Source organism: Epinephelus fuscoguttatus, linkage group LG5 (genome assembly GCF_011397635.1).
Source record: "Epinephelus fuscoguttatus linkage group LG5, E.fuscoguttatus.final_Chr_v1".
NCBI lineage: Eukaryota > Metazoa > Chordata > Actinopteri > Perciformes > Serranidae > Epinephelus > Epinephelus fuscoguttatus.
The window spans coordinates 12,704,788-12,727,661 of record NC_064756.1 but is presented as its reverse complement, the minus strand read 5'-3'; the positions used below and the strand labels follow the sequence as shown (position 1 = coordinate 12,727,661).

Here is a 22,874-nt window from a genome sequence, read left to right as displayed (position 1 = left end):
GCTCGTTGAGCTGTGTTGGCAGCACCTACATGTACCAGAATGCATCTCTTGTGAACTTCAGCCTCTCTAACCTGTATTTCTTTGCCCAAAAACTCTGGCTCAAATAAATATGGCTGAATCCAAGTCAGCCAAAATGCTTTCAAATTTATTTGTGTCTAAAACATCCTCTGCACTCGTGTTTCAGATGTCATTTTCACTGTTGTGTACATCGTCAGTGTGCAGTACAAGCAAAGACAACATGGAAGATCTGTGTTTGGGCAGCATCTCGAGCTCAACTCCCGGCTACCAGAGGCTAAAACCAAGCTGAAATAGCCTTTAGTTCCTCCTGTGTCCAACCACATCACTGTCATGTCAAATGACAGCACTAGATGCAGGAGGAACACGATGTTGCAGCTGCAAACTCAGCTTTTTCCATCAGTATAGCACATGCCGAGGAACCACTGCTTCAATCGACTACATGTACCATCCGCACAGATTGGACATCCACATTAAAGTTGGTGAATTCTCCCTTCTTTGGTGATACAGAGTGACTTACTGCAGTCTCCACCACTTTCCTTGGAAACTCATGGTGACCACACAACATGTCACTTTTACACTTTGGGTTTAGTACCAATCAATCAGCAACGTGTGGGGCTGAAAAATGAAGTCCACACCAAAGTGCCAAAAACTGCAGTTCTTTGAATGGCCACTTGAGGCTGGTTCCAAAAGTCAGTGAGTTCCCACAGACCCCCATGTTAAAATGCCCAACTTACATGTTTACAGCCTGGTACAAAAAACGGATTTGGGCTCTGTAGCTAATTTCCTCCGTCATTATTATTTTATTAAGGCTTACAGTTATGCATAATTAGGGGCGGGACCACTCTGAGTGGCAATAGTGACCCCGGCTACTCAGTCAGGTCCACCCCTCGCTCCTCCACAGCGCCACCCTCTTGCTTAAATGTAGTCGTTTTAAAAACAAACAAACAAAAAAAACAACAAGATAGCAACAAAATGGCTTCAAAACTGGAGTCCACAAACCAATGAGTGACATCACGGAAGCTACATCCATTATTTTTACGGTCAGTGGTACCAATTAAACAGACAAGATCTAGTGTGTTGATTTCTGATTTTTAGAGGTGCTCATAGGCAGATTATGTTTCCCTCTGCTCTCAGTCTTTATGCTAAGCCAACAGAGCGTAAATCAAGGAAGAGCTTTACATTGATCCTGTGAGACATCCTCACAATCAAAGTCACCATGTTGATTTAATGTCCTGGTTGCACTGCTGCATAGCAACATATCAGCACTGTTGATTTAACACACTGATATGAAGAGATACATGTACGTGTTTCCATGTCTTTGTTTCTTTGTATACATATATATTTTTTACAAGCCTGTATGTCTGCGTATGCACCTACTCTGGAAGAGGATTCCCTCCGAGGGGGCAAATAAACTACCGATCAATCTATCTGTGTAGGTATCATTCATAATGGGATGTAACTCTGGCGACGTTCAGCGTATGGAGGACGCTGCTCAGCTGAAAGCCTGCACAGTAAAACACTGTTTCCCTTTTGATCCTCTAACCTCACTCTCCTCCTGCCTCTTCAGCTCTTCAGAAATCAGCCTGCTCATCCTCACAGTGCAGGCAGTGGGAGTGTGTGTGTGCTCTTTACTACGAGGGCTTTCGTGTGTGTGTGTGTGTGTGTGTGTGTGTGTGTATGTGTGTGCACATGGTTGTGTGCTACAGACCACTCATCTGTATGAGCTCCATTGGCAGTTACATAAACCATACTGTCATAAAGGCTACAGGGCATAGTGAAACACTGCCAAATCAGTGCTGGGTCAATAACTCCCTGCTGCAGATTTTTTTTGGATTTTCTTTTCTTTGTTGGGCAGCCAGTCCACGTCTGGGTAAAAATGAAGAGGAAGTGGGTGGGTTCGTATTGTTGCAGTGCAACAGAGAGGTCAGTAATTACCATGAAACATAATTAGTGACATTCCCTGGGACGTTTTTTCTCTGAAAAGGCAGTAATTAGAACATAAAGAAAGCCAATTGAAAGGCAAATAGAAGCATGAATTAAGGTTGTAATGTATCTTAACTCCCAGTCCAAAGATGCGCTTCAAAAATTCTGCAGCCTTTGAAGCTGAGAAAATGACATTTAATGACGATACCGTTCATGTCATTTGATTTTTCTCATTAAATCATTTTTATAACAGTTGATATCCTTAAATGCTCTCACATCCTTTCCACAGTCAATTCAGGAAATACACCTACTTTGCCTTTTACAGAAATAATGACATTTTCAACACAAGGGCTCGTGTTAATCCCCACGCTGAGCGTAGGTGTGGAAATGACACTGAGATGAAGGTGGGTTGGTATCTTTTACTATCTTCAAGTTGAGTGCGGAGATGGGTTTTTTTTTTCCTCCTCAGCGGAGCCTTGGGGACAAGTACAGCGAGTCAGCAGGGGAAGAGGAAGAGCAGCTGATTTGCTTGTCATAAACATCAGCTGTTTGACTGTGACTGGCGACGCTGGGACCTTGGCACGGTCTTGCCTGGCGAACCACAAGGCACAGAAACTCAGCTGCACACTTTCCATTTCCTCTGTGGCAGCCAGGACTCCTGAGGTGGCACTCTGCTGAGGTGAACAGCTGTCAGGCCCTGACGTTGAAGATGATACGAACACTTCTGTTTTCATATTAGCTGTATTCCTTCCAAAGCAGTCGCAGCTTCTCCACCATTCTCTTTCTGCAGCTGTTGTCAAGCCACCTCCACACGCTGCATGCGCCTGTCAGTGTTTGAGACACGCATTTAGTTGTTTTTGCTTCTTTTGTATTCCTCTGAGCTTTCTGGTAAAATTATGAGTCTAAGCAAAAAGCAGGCCAGCTGTCATGCAACCAAGGAGCCGTCCCCAGAAAAGCTGTGATCAAACCACTCACACTGACTCACAAACTTTTTTTTTTTTTTTGTTAAACCTAACATTTTATTTGGGGGGGATTTTTGCAATGCAGCAGTAAAACTCTCTGCTCACATAATGCAGTCGACACCAAGCCAATAAGTACTAATGCCGTCATGCCCCAGAAAAGCCTGAAATCACAAAACTATAAAGGACCTCTAGAATAAAAATCATTTATTTTCATCTTAATACAGCTGGTGCTGTGGTTAAAAAATACTTTGATTAACAGCAATTTCCAGTGAAGAAAAAGCAAAAAGGAGAAGAGAGAGAGGAGGGGAGAGGGAAGAAACACATTGCAGCTCCTCTTCGAATTATTTCTTCAAACTCCCGTCTGTCACACAACTTAATGAGCCTTGAAATTGGCGAGATTACATTTTTCGGCGTTCCTTTCATTAGTGGGGGTGTCGCCAATCTCTGGGGATTGGTTTCCTCACTTTGGGATTATAAAGCGTGCTGCCACAGAGCGTGTTGCAGTGATGAAAGGAGCAACAAACTAACCAGCAGGCCAGTAAATAGATGAGGGAGTTCCCTGTGATCATCCGGGGTTTTGGTTCAATCAGCCAGCTGATTTACAGAAGCTGTGCAGTGGGTTAAAGTGCTCCTCTCTGCAACACATTTAATCGTGTGGTGAGGGCGAGAATCTGTTTTTCAATTAAATCACAATAAAAACAGTCTGCCAGTGAGTCGAAACAGCAACACTTGTTTTCAGAGCAAGTTCAAGAATGTACAGAAATGAGATGGACTCAACAGACATCAGGATTTCAGTTGATTCGAAGGAACAGATCGACATTTTGGAAGATATACAGATGCTGCAATCCATTGCAAATTGGAAGTTGATAATTCTGAGTGGGTATACCCAACTTCTAATCTATATGCGTCCCACTGGATCTGCTCGGGAAACACGGACACTCACAGCAAATTGATGTTTGTATGGCAAGTTTCTGAGATTCACAAGCATCTACAGAGGACCTTTTACCAATTACCATGACACATTATCGAAGAGAAATGGCGTATAAAATAAGGCAGCTCTCTTGCTCATCTTTGCTGTTCAAATAATGTGCAACAGCTCAAAATTGTGCAAAATTGTGCAAATGGAGTATATTACTGTGTACAGCCTGAAGTTGGAGCACTTATGTGCATCCATTTTTGCTGCTATAGCCAGTTTCACAACACAGGCACTACATAAGAAGTTTACTGTGTGCGCCATCATTTTTGCTGTGACATCAGGTTTGATTATGTCGGAGAACTTGGGCTAGATGGATCTCGTTACCAACTTGGAGTTCTGACTTGAATGTCTGTTCCATTTTCCTATGTCACGGATAGGTTTTTTACGAGGTCCTGGTACAACAGATTGCATTTTTCTCTTTTTTGCTGAGAGTGAAATGAGAGGCAGCCATTATCTCCCTTTAGCTAGCAATTCGCTTTCTTTAGCTAGCCTCCTTTAGCTAGCCCAGACCAGCTAGCCTAGCAGTGTCCAAAGGTTACAAAATCTGCCTACCAGCACCTCTAAAGCTAATTAATTAAATGTGATATCTTGCTTGTTTAACATGTTTGAAAACACCATATTCAAAGTGTAAAAGTATATCATCTTGTTAAATTTCTTTCAGTTATTGTCCAGCGAAAAAACAACCACCTTTATTGCCTCAACGTATCCTGATACAACAGGCATATGATATCTAACAAATTACCACCCTATGAATGACGTTACTTACTGTAAAGCTACATACTTAACATAAAGTTGCACAGGTAGTTTTACAAAAAGAAACATGGTATGGATGTACCTTAAAATAACTCAAAGTTTACTTGGTTTCACACATTTCCGAACACCAGCCTCCTGTGGGGAAAGTCCTGTGTTTTTTGATCCATCTATCAACGCAACCTGCGTCCCTACACAAGCTTTTGGTCATAATGGGACTTTCTTTACTCCTGTCAGTGCATTGGTCACATGATCACAGCCTTCCAGATTATGTGGCTCATTCCTGGCTCATAGTTATGTACATTATATATGAATTGTGGTGTATTACTTTTGGTAGGTATACGTACAGGCTGCCTGAGATTTGGTACCAGTACTTCTTGTATTGAGTCCATTAGTATCTACTGCATCACATTGTGGCATCCTGGATTTGAATTCAGCCCTACCTGGCCTTTGTGCTCATCACCATTCTCTCTCGCTTCTGTTTGCTGCTTCAAAAAACTGTGTTGGTTCTTCTTCCTCCAGAGAAGTTATATTTTAAGGCTGAAGTTGTTGTCAGATGGCAGCTTCCTGTAGCTTCTTGGCTTCATTCTAATGCGTGGGACATTGAAGCATCTTACTATTCGTAGCAGATTAGAATGAGAAAATCAATATTGTGGATCCCGAAAGCTTCTTACTTTGTTAATCTGTAGTAGCTGATTCATAAGCATGGCTGGCATAATGCGATGATTGATGTTTTGGCTTCCGCTACTTCATCTGGCTCAGCAACACTGACCATTTTGGGCTCGGGAGCTGAGACCCGGAGAGACTGGCTTGTTTAGAGGAAGGCCAGCTTGTTGGCGGACGACTCTGTTGCTTCCATCCATTGCCAAGCGCCCATCAGCTGCGAGGGGGGTCCACGTGACACAGAGAGCGTTCGCTATACGTAACCAGGCGACCCAGATACCTCTCCAGTCTGCTTTTGTGGGCCAAGCAGCAGGAGACTAGCTTTGCAATGAACTGAAAAGAGCAAGGTGTTCAAATTAAGACCCTAATTATGAGGAATGATGAATCTGTCCTCTGCTTGAGCTGTCCCACCAGAGACTGTCGAGTGGAAACATCTCATGTAACAACCTCCCAGGGAAGAGATAGCCAGGTATTTGATGTCATAATAATGTAAGGAATCAGGATCGACTCATAGTTTAGATGCTTTCTCCATGCTCAGTGAGGTCCTAATCAAAACAAAATTTTTTAGTGTAGAGCTTAGTAACTTCAATCAAAGTAAAGTGGTGGGGGAGAATGCAGGGTGAGGAATCGGGGAAATAATTTAATAATGCTGTTCGTTCATCTCTGGGGTTATTTTAAGACTTGGCAGCTTGCAGAGTCCAAGAGTTCCCTGCCACACTCAATGGCCATTAAGAATTTAAAAAAGCAGAAGTAGGCCAGAGACAATTCAAGCAGAAAGAACATAAGGCCAAACTGCCTCTTCTTCTTCTTTTTGTTCTTCAAGCGTAGGCAAGAGAAAAAAATGAGTTGCTGGTCTTCCGGTGAGGGGAGAATCTGTTGAGAAACCACCTGCTCAGGATCACGCACAGGACATCAAGGGTTCACTCCAGCTAATTTCTGTGCGAAGGAAACAAGCTAAAAAAAAAAAAAAAAAAACCTGCAGGAAACCAGACCGACTGCTCCACATTTCTTCAAAGTAATGAGACCATCAGACACGATTTGCCTCTCATGTTTAAATGTGGTTCTAAGGCAGTGTCTTATAAAACAGTTCCTCAAAAGTTGCAGTGAATTTCTAGTGACATCTGCAGAGGGCATGTGTTGGCTTCTGGCGTGTGCCTGCTCAGACGAGAGGGGTTTGTGACAGAGTCGCTTTGAGGAAAGACGGTGATAGAAAAGACCTGCGGGACATGAGGGTCCTGCAGGATTTATGAGGAAAGAAAGAGTGTGGCTGATTCCATATACTTTCTCAGAGAGTGATAACATGTTAAATATTAGTTCAACATCTGTCCAAAAACACAGTTAAACTTCATTAAGAATGAGCAGTGAACTGATTTTGTGTTGTTTATTTCACTGTTTGTGCCTTAGTGTTTATCAGCAATGGACCCAGAAGAGATTTCTATATTTTGGCATCAATATCCAGGAGCATAAACAGTAGCATATGGATCTACTGTGCTCTCAGGAGGCAGGTCAGTCCCAAATTAATCGAGTGTCGAGATGCGATGACAGACGTTCACTGTCAGCTCATGATTTATGTCCGCTTGTCAAGTAAATCCATGTCTCACCTCACTGCCAACTGCTACAAATCTCCATCCACGTTGCCAGTTTGTCTCATCTTTGTCTCTTACTCCAACATCCACAGAGACACCATGTTAACTGTGAGCAGCAGGTTTTCTTTTCCACATGAGCTCCTTTAGAAATGAGCACAGCAGTTAGGCTCCATTTAGTCCATAATGGGAAGAGCACAGAATAGCATCAATAAAACTAATGCTTTTGGGCCTAACCAGTCTAATGCAACTGTCCTGACCTTCTTTTTAAGTCGTCATATAAAGACATACAACCCACCACCAAATGAGGGAAACATACTTGCACTAATATCAATTCTTCAGTTCAGCAAAGTCAAGAATTTTAAGTAGTATCAACTTAAAATGGAGACAAGTTTATTTCGGCTTCTATCCTATTGCAGCTTCTTCCAATTCCGTGCTCCACAGCTCATGACAATAAAAACACAGGATATTAAGCACCAAAATCTGTTGGGTAAAATGTTAAAAATGTTCTGTGGAGTCAAAGGTATTTTGCTAATTTAACACAGGAGTCCTGCTGAAGAAAAAAGTTAACTGGAGTAAATGTAAACAGGATGAGCAGCCACCCCAACCTCCTCCACGCAGAATATATACACTTACTGATCTGCCTTTTACCATTACCAAGGGTACCATGGTAGACACTCAAACAGGCTTCTATCACAATAACAACAAATGAGTCATGACCTCAGTTTAGGTATTAAATGTCCCGAAAAAAAAAAAGATTGACCTTGGAAATCAAACATAAAATTGTCTTCATGACTTGAGCCTTAACATTATCATAAAACCATACAATTGGGCTCTAAATCTAAGCTGCTGTATCAAGTCTCCATAAAGACAAATGGGAACCATTCAAACTTTAATTCTTCTTCTTGAACACACACAAATCTAAGTATGAACTCTTAACACTGTGATTCATGGTTGTACAATGTGCATAGAAGTATTTTCACCCACATTTAATGTCTTGTTCATGCGTCATCTACCATATCAGACAAAAAAACATTTAAGAAAGTGAAAATTTGAAAATCTGTCAACACCTTATGCTCGTCCTGTAAGATTGCATAGACTTGCATAGACGTAGTCTCATTGAGCTTCAAGTGGTATCTACAATAACAGTCAACCGATTGTTGACCTGGCCTTCACTCTGTTTGTCACTGTGAGTAATGTTGGAGCCATAATGTAGTTTTGTTTATTTTATCCTTATCTAAACAAGGTAAATATACACATACAGGGTGGAGCATTCATGTGTTAAGTGCATAAGCTCCAGGTAATGGGAATCAGATGTGTGGAATGAGAAGCAAACAGTTTTTGACCATGTTATGGAAGCATGTGGAAAGTATTGGTGTGTAAACCTGAGTATGCTGAATGTAATAATGATTATATACGGATAATGCTGTCACCCTTCTGTGTTATAGTGAGAATGTGTATATTGAATTGAGAATAAATGGATCAACAAATCCAGACAGATAAAGCACACTGGACATTGGTTTATTTTTAGCCCAGAACATGCATCTGGAACAAGTTCACCTGTTCACCCCTCAGTGGCTTGTGTAGACATTTTGTTCTGGAAAAAGTAGAGACTTAAGTCTGTAGTGTAGTTCATACATTTAACTGATAAACAAGAGAACTGCACATTAAGATTAGATCAAAGATTTGTGAGAAAAGAAAGTTTGTGCATCCTTTCTTTTTTTTTTTTTTTTAAGATAATGTTGAAAAGCTCTTTGGCAGCATTTGATTAAAAATGTACTGAAAGACATTTTAACAAAGTTACGTGATGGAGTTTGTGTTATTCTAAATTTTGTCTCTAAGGGTGCTTTTACACTTCATCAGTTTTATTCAATTGAGAACAAATTCAGGTCCATTTTCCCGGTTACTATGGCTCATTTGACCTGGTGTGAAAGCTGTCACTTAAACCTTGGTGTGGACCAAACAACCGAACCAAGAGCATGTTAATAGTTGTTCTCAGTCTGCTGTCAAGCGAACTCTGGTGCAGTTTGTTTGCTGTGTGAAAGTAAACAAACCCAACCACAAAATTTTATGATTGTAGTTATGTGATTTTAGCATAATTTCAAAAGCTTAACTATCAATAAATAACATCTGCTGCTCAGAGATGTGTCCATGGTCTTATAATTGATCTGTATGAGGCCAACCTATTTATGCTCATCATTTGGTAACCATGGCAACATGTATGCTCATCAGCATGGGTATTTTCCCTGATTAAAAAGCTGTTAAAACTGCTGTGCTTGTATCCGACTCAGTTGTCAGTTCATTAAGTCTATTAAAGAGTGTGTGACAGTGATCCCGCAGTAATAAGCCCCAAATCATAGCTGTACAAGAAGCCCTCTTTTCTCCCTGTCTCCCCCCGTTAGTCATTATTCACGACATGCAGTTGATTCGCAGTCTAGTAGTACCAATAGTGATTAGAATCTTTTATTTTTTGTGAGCTCCTTGTGACACCAAAGAACATAAATATACACATCAGAAGCATAAAAGTGCTGCGTAAACTTCTGTTAATCACAGGAATCTGATTTCCCTCTGTGATGGTGCAGGATGACAAACGCCAAAACTGCCCAAACAACTGGACTAGAACTAAATGCCTGGAGTGAATGAACAGAATTACTGATTTTCATTTTTAATACTATATCATTCCCAAATATCACCTATGGGTCTCCTTGATTACAAATAATTGGTATCGGTTTTACATTTTAGGAAAGCAGCTGAAGGATAACACCTTATATTGTATAACTTGGTATCTTAATCACTGCTGTGGCAACATCTAATATTATTAATACAATTTGTAAAATCCTATTTAACCAAAGCAAATTAACAACAACAACACAGTCTAATTTAGAGCCTGAGGGAGAGGATGGGGAGGGCAAAGTAACACATATTTACTCATTTGTAATTGAGGTTTCATTGCTCAAGATCACATTGATAGTGATGACTGAGGGACATTCATGTGCCTCTAGCAAGATTTTTCCATTTGTCCATATATCTCTATACTGGGGACCCTGCAGTCACAAACCTGTTTCTGTAACCTCCTTACTTATTAGATTGGCCTGCAGAGCCCCGCAGTCCCTGAAGTGATATTTTCAGCCTCAAATCTGTGGAGTGTGATGCTGTAATGATTTTGTGGGAGGTAAATTTGCAGCGTGCAGCAGTAATGTCGCTCTGCTAATTCAGCCATTCCCCACCCACTCCACTCGTAAGGTGAATGACTGAAACATACACACCAGCACGCACACATGGCACGCTGTTGCTGACATCGCTGAAATGTGTGATTTTCATGACTGTGGGTGTACGCACGGAGCAAAGATGAGAGGATGTGTTTTGTTTTACACAGAGATGACACCTGTTATCATACATTAACACATTTTATAGTTGTCAAACTGTCCTTTCACATCCCGATCTGCTGTGTTACAGTTTGGATGCTGATGTAGAGTAATATTCAACGACATACTTTAGTGTTAATTTTTCATTATAATTTTTCATCCACATGAAATGTAGAAACTTAAAGAAGATTTTTTCTCTTGCATACATGTAGTTTACTCTGACAGCAGCACATCCATCAGCGGCAGGATGAAACAAGCTTGGTAAACACCTTCCAAAGCACTTCACTAAAGCAACAGGCTTAATAAAGATGTCAATTTATTTTATTGATTCACTTTACATTACAATCCGTGAATCTGAGGAACAGGAGCCTGTCAGCCTTGTGTACACAGCTTGTGAATTTATGGCTGCATAATAATCAGACAACAGCCACACATGCATAACAAAAACTGCTTTCATCCAAGTCACTTAACCACCCAGAGTGTAATAGTTTCACCGTGCGTTCGGCAGCAATCCAAGTGATTTATGATGCTGCGGTTCAGTAAATTGCCATTTATATCTTCTTTGCTGTTGATAAAGATCGTGTTAGTTGATGAAGTGTTTGTTGATTAGACTCACGAGGGAAACCTGATATGAATCAACATGAAGATAATAAATACGCTAATACTATTAGGTTGTGGATTGTTTGAAGTGGAAATAATAGAGTTATTTAAACCATTTAAAGATTTAAGCTTTTATTTAGAAAATACTTGACTTGTAGAAAGACTCCCGCGGGAGTCTTTCTACAAGTCTGGTTGCTGTTCTCCTCCTCCGACGCACCTTTATGAACACCGGTGTGCAAAAGTTTTCCACTGAATTCCACTGAAGAAAATACTTACAAAGTGACTGCCGTTTGTAAATGGTTACACAACCAGCACTTTTTAGAAAAAGAGTACAGCATGACATTCTGAGAAAGTATTTTTTAAGCTCTTAGTACTTTTGCTTTTCTTTCTTTAAATGGATTTTAACTTTATTTTCTGCTGGACAAGACTTAAGGCCAAAACACACCGGCGTACGACGCGTGTCAAAACAGCCACCCCCATTATTTTCTATTTACAAACTCACACCGGCAGTGGCTCGACGCGCGTCGACGTGCCGTGCCGTGGCACTTTACGCTATTGTCCTATTTTTCCAGCGTCGCCGCCCTTGAAAAAACGCAATTTTGTACTTCCTAGCTCCCGCAGACTGGAGAGTGCAATAGAAATCCGGTTGACGCCCCGCAGTGCGACGCTTTTTGTGTGTGTTGGGGGTGGCACTTGACTCGCGTCAATGACGCCGCTGTCATATGACGCCACTGGTGTGTTTTGGCCTTTAGAGTCTACAGGTTAGCTAAAGCCCTATTCAGACCAAAGATTCGCAATGAGATGAGTTGAAACTAGCAACTACTTGCAATGTGCCATTCTGCAACATTCTATAAACCTGCCAGTTCACACCAATACAACTAGATGAGATGATGTATCATCTCTGTGCAACAACTCTCTGTACTTCCGTCCTAATTTCAGGCTTTTTAGGCTTATTTTGTTGCTGAATATAATTTGTAGCTTCTTAAAATACTGGAGATACTGGCTACAGATGGCTTGGCAAAGAATGAGTACCTGTGGCAGCAAGCAAACACGCTGTCTATGGTCATTTTGTTTTGACCAGTGGACTTCACTACATGCCGATTGGTTGTTGAAACAGGTGACGTGCTTTACTTTTTAAAATCAGTCGCTGGCAGTTTGACCAGCTGAGTTGCAGGTGACACCATCAGCCGGCTTGAGTTGAGCTCAGACCGACGAGTTCACACCACTGCAACTTTTATCTGTAATGTTCTGAAATGGTTTTGTCTCGTCCTGAATCTTTGGTCTGAACTGGGTTTAAATGCTAACATCAGCAGGTATAATTTTACCATGTTCACCCTCTTATTTTAAAGTATTACCAGGCTAACATTTGCTAATTAGCACTAAACACAAAGTACAGCTGAGGCTGACGGGAATGTCTTTATTTAGCAGGTATTTGGTCTCAAACCGAAGTACTGGTCATCAGTTATTAACACATACAATACATTTAACATGATGATGCAGCTATAGGAAAAGTTAAAGGAGTCACTGGAGTTATTGCAATCATCCTGAGGTGATATAAAGGTGTCTACCAGATTTTCTGGCAATAGTTGGATAGAGGCATGTTATCCAAAAACAAATGTCAATGCCATGGTGGCGCTAAAGGAGGAGATCTCCGAAGTCAGTAGCATTCATCCTCTGGGGACTATGAATACATGTACAGAGTTGTTTTTATGTTTCAGTTTGGACAAAAGTGATGAACCAACCAACAGCCATGTGGTACTCACCAAACAAACTACTTTTACAATACAAACATCTGTAGAGGCAAAATGTCATCAAAATGCTTTCACTGCTGGTGCAGACAGTCCATTACAACAATGACAGACTGACAGCAATAAATCATCACAACTGAGTGTGTATTTATTTCTGTAAATTTTAGTCCATTTACAAAGCCAAGCCAATTTAACCCCGTGTACCATTAGGGTGAAAAACAATCTCTCCAAGTGAGCTCCATCTGTCTGTTGGACAGCTAACAAGAATCTGGCCGACAACATTGGAGGCCACGACACAGTAGATCTACACAATCCACAAAAGTCCCCTAATCCAGCAGTACATGCTCTAAAGCTGCTTAATATTTGAATGTAGGGACAGACAACTTCCTGTTGTAGGTTCGCCAATCTGGAGAGACTAGGACAGACCTATCATTTGGCTTTTGCTAAGTATACAGTAAATGCTGATTTCTCCCCACAGCGACGCAGTGTGCATTTCAAGGATTGAGCACCTCATGCTACTCATGGTGAAACCTGCTGAACTCAGTTTTTAATGGGATTGGGAACAAATGCTGATGAAAAGTGTTGAGAGCGACCAAAGAGAGGGGGGGAGAAAAAAATCACTCTCTAAATTACATCCCCACAGCTACCCCAGATAATGACCCCGAATAAAAATGGATGCCATTAGTCTCACTTTAGGTTATTAAACATGAGGCATCAAACTGTAGTGGAAAATGCATCCAATTTTGTTTGGAGAGTAAGTCACACATGTGCAAGTCACAAGTTACTGTGGTAGGAATCAAGAAAGTCAAGTTGTATCCCTGCTATAAGTCAAGCAAGTCACAAGTCAAGTCATATGAAATTCTGATGATCTGGTCGAACATTAACTTTCTAATGTTTGACCAGCCAATTAGCTAATAAGTTAGATTTTAAAAAAAGACATTCCTGTATTTTATTTCAAATACTAATATTTTTGGACGAAAGCCCACTCCATGATACCTGCTTCATGTGATGGGCTCAGCTGGTCTGCTGCATCCAAGAAGGTTGCCAGGTTTGCACGCATTGCTCTAAAAATTGCCAAGCAGCAGTCTCTAGGGCTAAAAATGAAGCCAACGCAGAAGTGTCAAAAACTGCAGTTCTTTGAATGGCCACTTGAGGCTGGCTCCAGAAGCAGGTTTATCCCTACAGACCCCCATGTTATGCATGACCAAGGGTGTGGCCACTTTGTGTGACAGGTTGTCTGTGGATAGTGTCTGGTTCTCAGTCCCACCCCTTGCTCCTCCACAGTTTGACCCTCTTGTCCAAACTGAGGAGTAACAACAGGAGTCCAGAGATCAATGGTTGATGTCACGGTAGCTACGTCCATTATTCTATAGGGTTAGGGTTTCAGTCTCTGGAAATCACCCAGTCATGTTTCAAAAGTAAAATGTAGGCTAAATTCTCAGTGTCTAGAAAGACTTAAAAAAGTCAAGTAATTTTGAGCCATCTGTCTTAAGTCTCAAGTCATGAATACCCAAGTCAAAGTCAAGTTAAGTCTTTCATTAGTTTTCGTCAATCACGTCCTAAGTCCTCAAATTTGCTATTTGAGTCTGACTTCAGTCACTATCTCTGGTGGAGACATTACAATAGTGGATTTAATACTCCTCCTGGTGTAGTTCCTATCCAAAGTTTAGTGTTGACTCACATAAAACAATCCAATCTGAGGTCTGTGGGGGTGAAGATGTGTGAGGGGGTCAGTCCTGCATTAAAGGAGACAACTAGAGGATGGAGAGTCATTGCCTTGAATTATGTGATGGTGTTTGCTCAGTGTTGTGTGAGGAGAAAGTCATTTGCTGAAGAACACTGAAGCTAAAGGGAGATCTACTGGAGACAAGTTCAGCAACAAAATGAAACTGAAGCCTCTCCATTTACCATAGAGTGCAGCGCAGTACAATAGGCTCACTTTGCTCAGTAAGCAAAGGTCTTAAAAAGCTATTCAGAAGTGCCTGATTTGTGCTGACTATTAATGTGATGACCTCATCGTTACATCCCCGGTCGGGGTTATTTCAGTCTAAGTACTTAGAGAAATTTCAATCTCTGCTTAAAGTGGATTAGCAGCTTTTTTCTGTCAAATGTATGTTTCCTGTCCATGGGCTGTTGGATTTTAAAGCAGGGCAGGGCTTATTCAGCGTAGCTTGAATACTGTGTACGATTCCCCACTGCAGTCACCGACATAACCAAAGGCTTTTTTTTTATCATCATTAAAAAGTCTCCCAAAGAAGCTGGTACTTGTAGTAATGATCTGGCAGCCAATCAAGGCTAAGTTTATGCTAATTTTTTAATCAAGCTAATTAGCATTTCTGTCCATTCCCAGCTGGGCAAACTTGTTCAAAAATGTTGCAAGTCATACAATTAATGGTGGAAGCAAAAAAAACCCTATCAGCTCCCAAATGCACATACACATACATACAGCTTTCCCTATACTTGCTCATAAACACACCCACCACATCTGTGATGGTGCATTAAGTTACAGCAGTACGTAACAACGCTCCTTTGATGTTAATTGGCACAAAGCAGAATATGGATGGGAAGTGTCGAGGTAAGATCAATAAGATCTAAGAATATCTTTGACTTAATTTGACACCGTCCCCAAAGTCTAAACTTCTTTTTCTTGCACTCGCCAACACTGACGGAGCTGATGTGACAGTGACAGACAAACTAATTCTTACAGGACGCTGCAGAAACTCAAGATTGGCTGCTGTCGTATGAGTTTTGTGGGCTTGAAGATGGCTTTGTTGTGAGTCAGTGACTGCTGGAAAATAACAGAGTGCATTTTTTTGTCCAAAAATACCTGTGAGTCAACATGAGTTCAAGCATACTTGGAAAAATGTTCCATGAAATGTGCCGTAATTCTTTACAGTGGCTTTTTCAGTGCAAAGTTACCTAACCTACAGAAACACACTGACCATCTACAGGAAACTTACTGCTAGTCATGCAATCTTTACATCCATCTTTAGTGTCTTGAGCAAATGTTTTGCTGCAAAGGGCGGATGTTTCCGTAGAGTTTGGGTTTGATTTTAATTGTTTTTGAGTGCTTTTTAGAAAACCCTTCTGAGTGCAATGGGACCTTTTAACAGCTGTCATAGCAGGAGAAGCACAGGTGCAAGCAATATCATCAAGTATGAGTGCATTGCATTCAGGTGTGCCACGCCCACTTCCAGTGTTGTCTCACTGGTGCTGCGTTCAAATCATTTAGACTGTAATTACGAGCAACCAAGTTGGAAAAACACATTAGTTAGCCTCTGACTTGGAAATCAGAGTCAGAGGGACAGTGACAGCATCTCTCACTTAATGGAAAGAGGTACAGGGAGGGTCAACAACGATTGGCAACTTGGCCGCAAAGCCACCATTGCTGGCAGTTATGTGTAGATTAAGTCCAATATTATCTGATTCAGCTAAATTAAAAAGGATCTATAAACCGTTTATATCTGGCTGCACATGTTAACAAACCACTGGTAATGCATCACTCCGCAAAAGCTGCTAATCTTGAACATCTTGGACGAATGCATTCCCAGTGAGTGTTTCCTACAGGTTCCTCTGTTCTTCTCATTCTGTCAACATTGTGTGGATGCAATATAAAGGTTATTTAATAACACCCAGACCTGCCGCCGGGGGGGCATAAAATGGTCTGTGGTTGACATTTAAATTGGATCAAGTACAACAATTTACTTACTGATTTATATCACCAACAATACAGTTTATATGTATCTACATGATAAATAAATGTATTTCTATCACTAAAACACATTTCAACATGCCATCTGATGCTCCCACCCCCTGCAGGCATTGTGAAATGGTGCAGTCCATCTGACAGAAGGGTCAGATCATGATTTGATTGTATGACGTTAACCTTGTAGTAATTTCTTAAGTCAGTGTTTGAGTTTGCGTTTCTCTAATCATTCATTGGAGGGTATTTTTTGGCAAAATATAATAACAAAATACATGTGGAAATATGATAAATTGGATTATCATTGCAGAAAGCATAACATTTTGCATCGTGATATGTGTAGTGATTTGCTGATGGGTGTCGAAGAGGGGCCCACTTTGGAAAATGTAGCCCCCCTGCCCATATTTCCCAACGGCTGGCCTGGTAACACCTGTCCTTTTCCTATTAGGACAAGTCAAACTGTCTGTTGTAAAATGGCCTATTCTGAGAGGGGTTGTGGAGTTTTCTTTAACTGAGTGTCTATTTGCACCTGAGTGAGAATCGTCACACTGCAGCTGTTCAACTATTTATACCCAACCCTACAATGTGTTATTATAAATCCCATTGCGTGCTATGATAGGTTCGTACTTGTCAAATTAACACCCCAAGGTCAGAAGCAGTTAGGATTAGGGCAAAAGGGGTCACGGCTTGGGCTTGTACTAGCCAATCTCATTCATTCATTCATTCATTCATTCATTACCTGTGTCTGCTTATCCTTTTCAGGGTCACAGGGGGGCTACTAGTCAGTCTCAGATACTCAAATTTACTGTCCGAAAGTCAGGTGACATAGTATAAAGAGCCACACAGTCCACAGTGGGTGAGTAGGTTAAGCACAGGACTTTTACACAGGAGACTGGGATTAAGTCCCATGTGAGTCAATGTTGGCTTATAAATTTTAGATTTAGTTGACCAATGAAATTCAGTTTATAGGATGTATAAAGCTGCTGAATGCACTTACGCAGAATACCTGAACAGACCCGTTTGTGTTAACGTCATATTTTGACGCTGCTAGGACGCCCAGGAATATACACCAGGGTGTAAATAGCTACAATGGCTATTCCACCCTGGGTGCATATGGCATTATTGGCTACAGACACCTGGGTGCACATAGCATCTGCCTTTATTTAATTTCAATGATTTTGCGTCACATTTCTAAAATATCACAATGTTGCTCTGTAATCCTGGATAATCCGAAAAATGTCACAGATAGGGAACAAACACAAACAGCAAGTTATAACTAAGACTGGCTGTGATGATAGTTAGTAACCGTGTCAGTGGCTAAACTCTGAGTATTACAGAAAAGTATTAAAGTGTCTAAGTCAGCCATTTTCCACCATCTGGAGCACCTGACAGTTTTTCAGCCTCTCTTGTCAGCTTGTTCATTCCTCCTTGACATGAACACACTGACAGAAGTCAGAAGCTTTGGGGACTTAGATTGTTCCCTTGAAAGCTTTGGTTCATTTGCCAAGAGGCAAAGAGAGAGGGAGTAAGAGGTAAAAGTCTGAGATGTGGGGGTGAAACTGTGTAACAGCATTACCCTCGAGTATTGTACTTGTTCTGAGCAGGTTTGTGTAGATAAGGGGGTAAAAAAAGGGAGGTGCAGAGAACAAGGGCAGAGAGTGTGGTTGGTTGGATGAGGGAAGGTGCTGCAGTGCTGACCACTGCGAGACTCATCCATCCAGAACATGCTGAGCTGCTCTGCTTCGGACTCTGGCTTCATGTCAAGTTTGGCGACCGAATACATTCATGACTTTGATTGAGAACAACTCCACCCTGCGCAGTAACTTGACAAAACATAAGCTATTACTAAGCAGAAAAATTCACATCCCTTCCGCTGCCTCCTCCTCCTCACATTTGCACCAGGGCCATGTTCTCCCTAAAATTACACATCTTTTAATCAACAGGAGATGGCAGCTTCCCTTTACTTTGCACATTATAACCAAACAAAAGGCTCAGGTGATTTCGCTCCCAGCAAAGGATTCAATTATTTAAAAGCTGTTATAGCTCCTGTTGTGTGCGCTCCCTGAATTCATCTTTTATTGAGGCGGCCGGTGAATGACTTGTTATAAACAGCTCGCAGGGAAGTACGGTAATGTCTGCCACCGATCCATTTGAGGGAATGACAGACTGTATACCCGCCAGACTGCAGGATTGAACTCAAATAACTCTGCCTTCTTTACCTGAAGGCATTTGGACTTTTTTTTTTTTTTTATACCTCTGAGTTTGAAGTGCCAGGTCTGAGGAGGTTTACTGCTGCTGTTACTCACTCCGTGGAGCCAAATGACTCTCAACATCTCAGGCTCCTAAATTACCCTTTGTGCATACATGTCCGCCTGTGTTTTTCCATGCACAGGGATACACAAACACCAGTTTGCATGTAAGCATATACACTGTTAAAAAGCAAATATTTACCCACATATAAGTGCGCAAACAAGAATACTCCCAGAAATGCACTTAGCTTCTGTCAATACTAACATGGAGCAGGATACGCTATACTGTGCTTGTCTGATAAAATGTCAAAGCAGAATTTCAGAGCAGAATCGCAAGTCAAAGTCATTCCATCTTTCCAAGTGTCACAACAATGGGGCGCATCAGTGAGAGTGAGAACCGCAATTATAAAGATATTCTCAAAAATAGATCAAACTTGACTTCTGTGAGCTGATTTGTAATTCACAATTTGCATTGACTGACTGAACTTGAATGCGACTAGCCCCCGTCCCTGCTGCTTACAACTGAGAGGTGTTTGCTGAACATCTTTGATGTCCCACAACCTGCTGACGTGTCTTATGACCGTGTCACTCAACTGACAAGCAAATGAAAAACAATGAGTCTGTGGAGAAAAGATCACAGCATCAGCCAGACATCATCAGCGTTTTCGGGTACTCATGTCAGTGATACACCATTATCATGATATTTTGTAAAATAAACACTCTGCTGACATTTTGCATGATATTTCCCAAATTAGTACCCAAGTACCCTCCAAAAAAACCTAAAATACTAGTAGTGACATTAGCAGAATACTCTAGGACATTGAACTTTAGAGCTGCTGCAGAGTAAAAACTATCCATTATAGGGCGCTATTAATATCCTCCTCCATCCACTTTTAAATGCATGGAGCAGGAACATCTGTGACTGTATGGAGTCAGAGGGGAGCGAGCTGTGGGAAAACCTTACAGCAGTTTTCCATTGCAAGCTGTAACCCCCCTACAGATCTCTGATACCCGAGACTGCTGGGTTATTTATACTGAGAGATAAACCTACAGTGATATACAGTGTAGCTGGTGCGTGTGTAACCACCTGCGCTCCCACTATGTACTATCATCCACAAACAGCTTCTCTGTGTCCCTACAATACATGAGACTTTACATTACTATGCTTTCCAAGTAGAATCTGTTCATATTGCGCTCAATTTTAGCCACATTTGTTGTCAAAACACACAGTATTAAATAAGGACTGTGCGTAAAGTAGGTCTGAACTATTGTTGTAAAAAATAAACACCGTTATCTATCGTAAATCCCCAGTGTTGCTCCAGGGGTAGTAGTACACAGCACATTGATGCGCCCTGGTGTTCCTTACACTTTGACGGAGCAGCTGTGCAGCATCTGACACTCTGTAATGAATTGTATCCGCGCTGCATCAGTAAATGTCGGATCAGAAATCTCATCAGTTAACAGAAATCCGTCGACAGCGACAGCTCGCCTGGCTGTAAAATCTCTCATTAATGGTGCTTCCCTCTGCGCATTAGCGCGCGCGTATCGTGCGTAATTGGGTTAATCCCGACGCGTCTTTGTTTTAAAACATAAAATAGTCCTACCTCGCTCATGATGGCCGGTAACGTCAAGGTTTCTCGGCAGCTTCCAGTACGTGAGAAGTTTCAGCAGTGGTCTTTAACAGAGTGGCTCGCCGCGGACAGAGAAGCTTTATAAAGTGTTAAGCCCAACTCCTCCGTGTCATCACGTCACCAATAAACCAATAGGAATGCCGTGGGCAAATGTGTCTCCCAAGTCACCACCCAACTCCTTCAAATATTCATACGCTGTGTAAGCCCTTTTCATCAGAATCAGCCAAACGGAGCTTCTGCCTCCTGTTGATGAACAACAAATGTGAGCGTTGGGAGGCATTTTCATGCACCAGTCATCATGTCATCAGTGGAAATTGTTATTTCACTGGGCTACACGCACCATAGTGACTCCCACCTGAGTGTGTGCACTAGTGCGTGGGTGTGAGCTTCATAACAAAAGCTCTAAAGTAAAATTATGTTCTGGCTTTTTATCCTCCCTTTTCAAAAACGGGTGTTTACCGTTTGCCTCTGGTGATTCACTGTAACAAAATGTGTTCCTTTTAATCCACTATAATGTTTATATAATGTCTCTACATTACATTTTATAGTTATTATATTTTATGAAATGTTTGCCAGGCACTCCCCTCACATTTATTGTAGGATTAATTATATCTAGTAAAGGTTTACAGCGGTATAATAAGCTAATTAGATTTTCTCTGGTGAATTCCCAAACAACAGCATGTTGAATTTATTGCATCAGAGAGACCGAGCTTTTCGTTTTAACTTTATTAAATTTCTTAGTTGAAATAAAAAGTAATGGGGATTTTTCCAGACAGAACAGTGCCTATTTCCAGCGGGCTTGTATAATCCTTTTGCATCAATCTAACAGCACCCAGCTCCTTCCATTCCCTCCATTTCATCCCCTTCAACATCAATTTCACAAACTGAGGGGGGTAATTATCATTTGTCCTAAATCCATACATCCATTTGTAAAAGTCAATACAGGCTGTGTTTGTTAGATTGAGCGTTCAAATGGCAAGCAGCAACGCCAATCCAAAATCCAGAGAAACCTCTATCTGGTTCCTGCACATCTAAATGGAAATGGTTTGAGACAAAGAGAAGCAGGACCAATATTCACAAAGCTCTGATGTGGATGCAACGTGAAGGCTGTTCAGCTTCCTTACGGACCGTCACTGGAGCACCAGTAAGGTCCCGATGGAGGCTTGATGGATGGGAGAATAGGGAACCGATTACAAATGAAGCCTAACATCTCTGCCGCTCTGACCTGACCTGTGTGTCTCTGGGTAACTGTCAATGCGCCTGACAAGCTGGAGTGGATTTGCACTGAAGAATGGCTTTGGGGTCCTTGTTCTGCAAAAACAGTCCTATTCCTCTGCTTAAAGGGACAGTCCACCCCCAAATTAAAAACACATTTTTTTTTTCTCTTACCTGTAGTGCTATTTGTCAAGCTAGATCAGGGGTGTCAAACATACGGCCCATGGGCTAGAACCAGCCTGCCAAAGGGTCCGATCTGGCCCACTTGATGACTTGACTAAGAGGTGCTAGGTTTCAGGATTAAGTTAAACAATGTGTATTCTGCTTCAGAGGCTTTTTGACCAGAATACGGTTTTCTGAAATAACAGTGAATTACTTACTGTGACCATGTTTAAAGATAATGAACATTGTGCAAAATATTGTCAATCAGCAGCTTCAGTTCAAAAGAATCTGTATCAGGAAAGGTGTGGACAAATGCACATGTAATGACAGTGAGAAGAAGACTGAAATTGAATTTATTTTTCTTGCGACCTCTCAGGCTGTGCATCTGTTTTGTAAAAGAATGAACATCTACAGAACGTACTTGTACTTCTTTTCACACAAAATAAATCTGAGATCAGATTGGGCTGTATGCGGCCCATGAACTAAAATGATTTTGACATCCCTGATCTAGATGTTTTGGTGTGAGTTGCCAAGTGTTGGAGATGTCGGCCGAGAGGAGATTGCACTGGTACTTAAAGTGTCCTTTACACTGTGAAGGACAACATCATCTTGGCTTTAACTCCACAATACGGGCATCACATATGGTGATGTGTGTCCTTAACTTCATAAGCTTCCACAAATATCTCAGAAACATCTGCAAAACTGCATGACTTCTTTCCCTCCAACAATCTCAAAAGGGACAGTTCACCCCAAAATCGAAAATACATTGGAGATATTGGCTGTAGAGATGTCTGCCCTCTGATGGAACTGGGTGGCACTCAGCTTGCTGCTCAAAGCACCAAAAAGTTACTTGAAAGCTCAACAGCAATGTCTCTTTCCAGAAATCATGACCCGGTTACTCAAGACAATCCACAGACCTTCTTGTGAGCAGTTTTGTGTAGGAACTATTTTGTTTCTACCAAACTACACTCACCAACTGTATCACTGCACAGAAGGAAGCGTGTGTCTACTGCTAGCTCACCTAGCACCACTGAGCCAGCTAACGTTACAGCTCAGCTGAGGAGGAAGCCATTAATTTTCATCCAGCACTGTCATGAGCCCGAGCCTTTCATCCATGAGTAGATACATGTTTCCCTCTGTGCGATGATACGGTCGGCGGGTGTAGTTCAGCAGAAAGAAAATAGGTCCTACAAGAAACTGCTCACAATAAAGTCTGTGGATTAGCTTGACTAATCGGGTCATAATTTCTGGAGGAGACATTGCTGTTGAGTTTTCCGAATGTATTTTTTGGCACTTTGAGCACCACAGGCCAAGTGCCACCTAGTT

The 22,874-nt window shown here is 41.5% G+C and overlaps 1 protein-coding gene across 1 annotated transcript in view; it reads right to left on the bottom strand.

Annotated features, from left to right (window-relative positions):
- Positions 1-20,336, bottom strand: part of pcp4b (Purkinje cell protein 4b) — a 47,755-nt gene extending 27,419 nt beyond the window's left edge. The window contains exon 1 of the mRNA XM_049577352.1: positions 20,145-20,336. Within this exon, the coding sequence (XP_049433309.1) occupies positions 20,145-20,153 (9 nt within the window). The 5' untranslated portion in view covers positions 20,154-20,336. The remainder of the gene's footprint in view (positions 1-20,144) is intronic.
- Between the last annotated feature and the right edge of the window lie 2,538 nt (positions 20,337-22,874).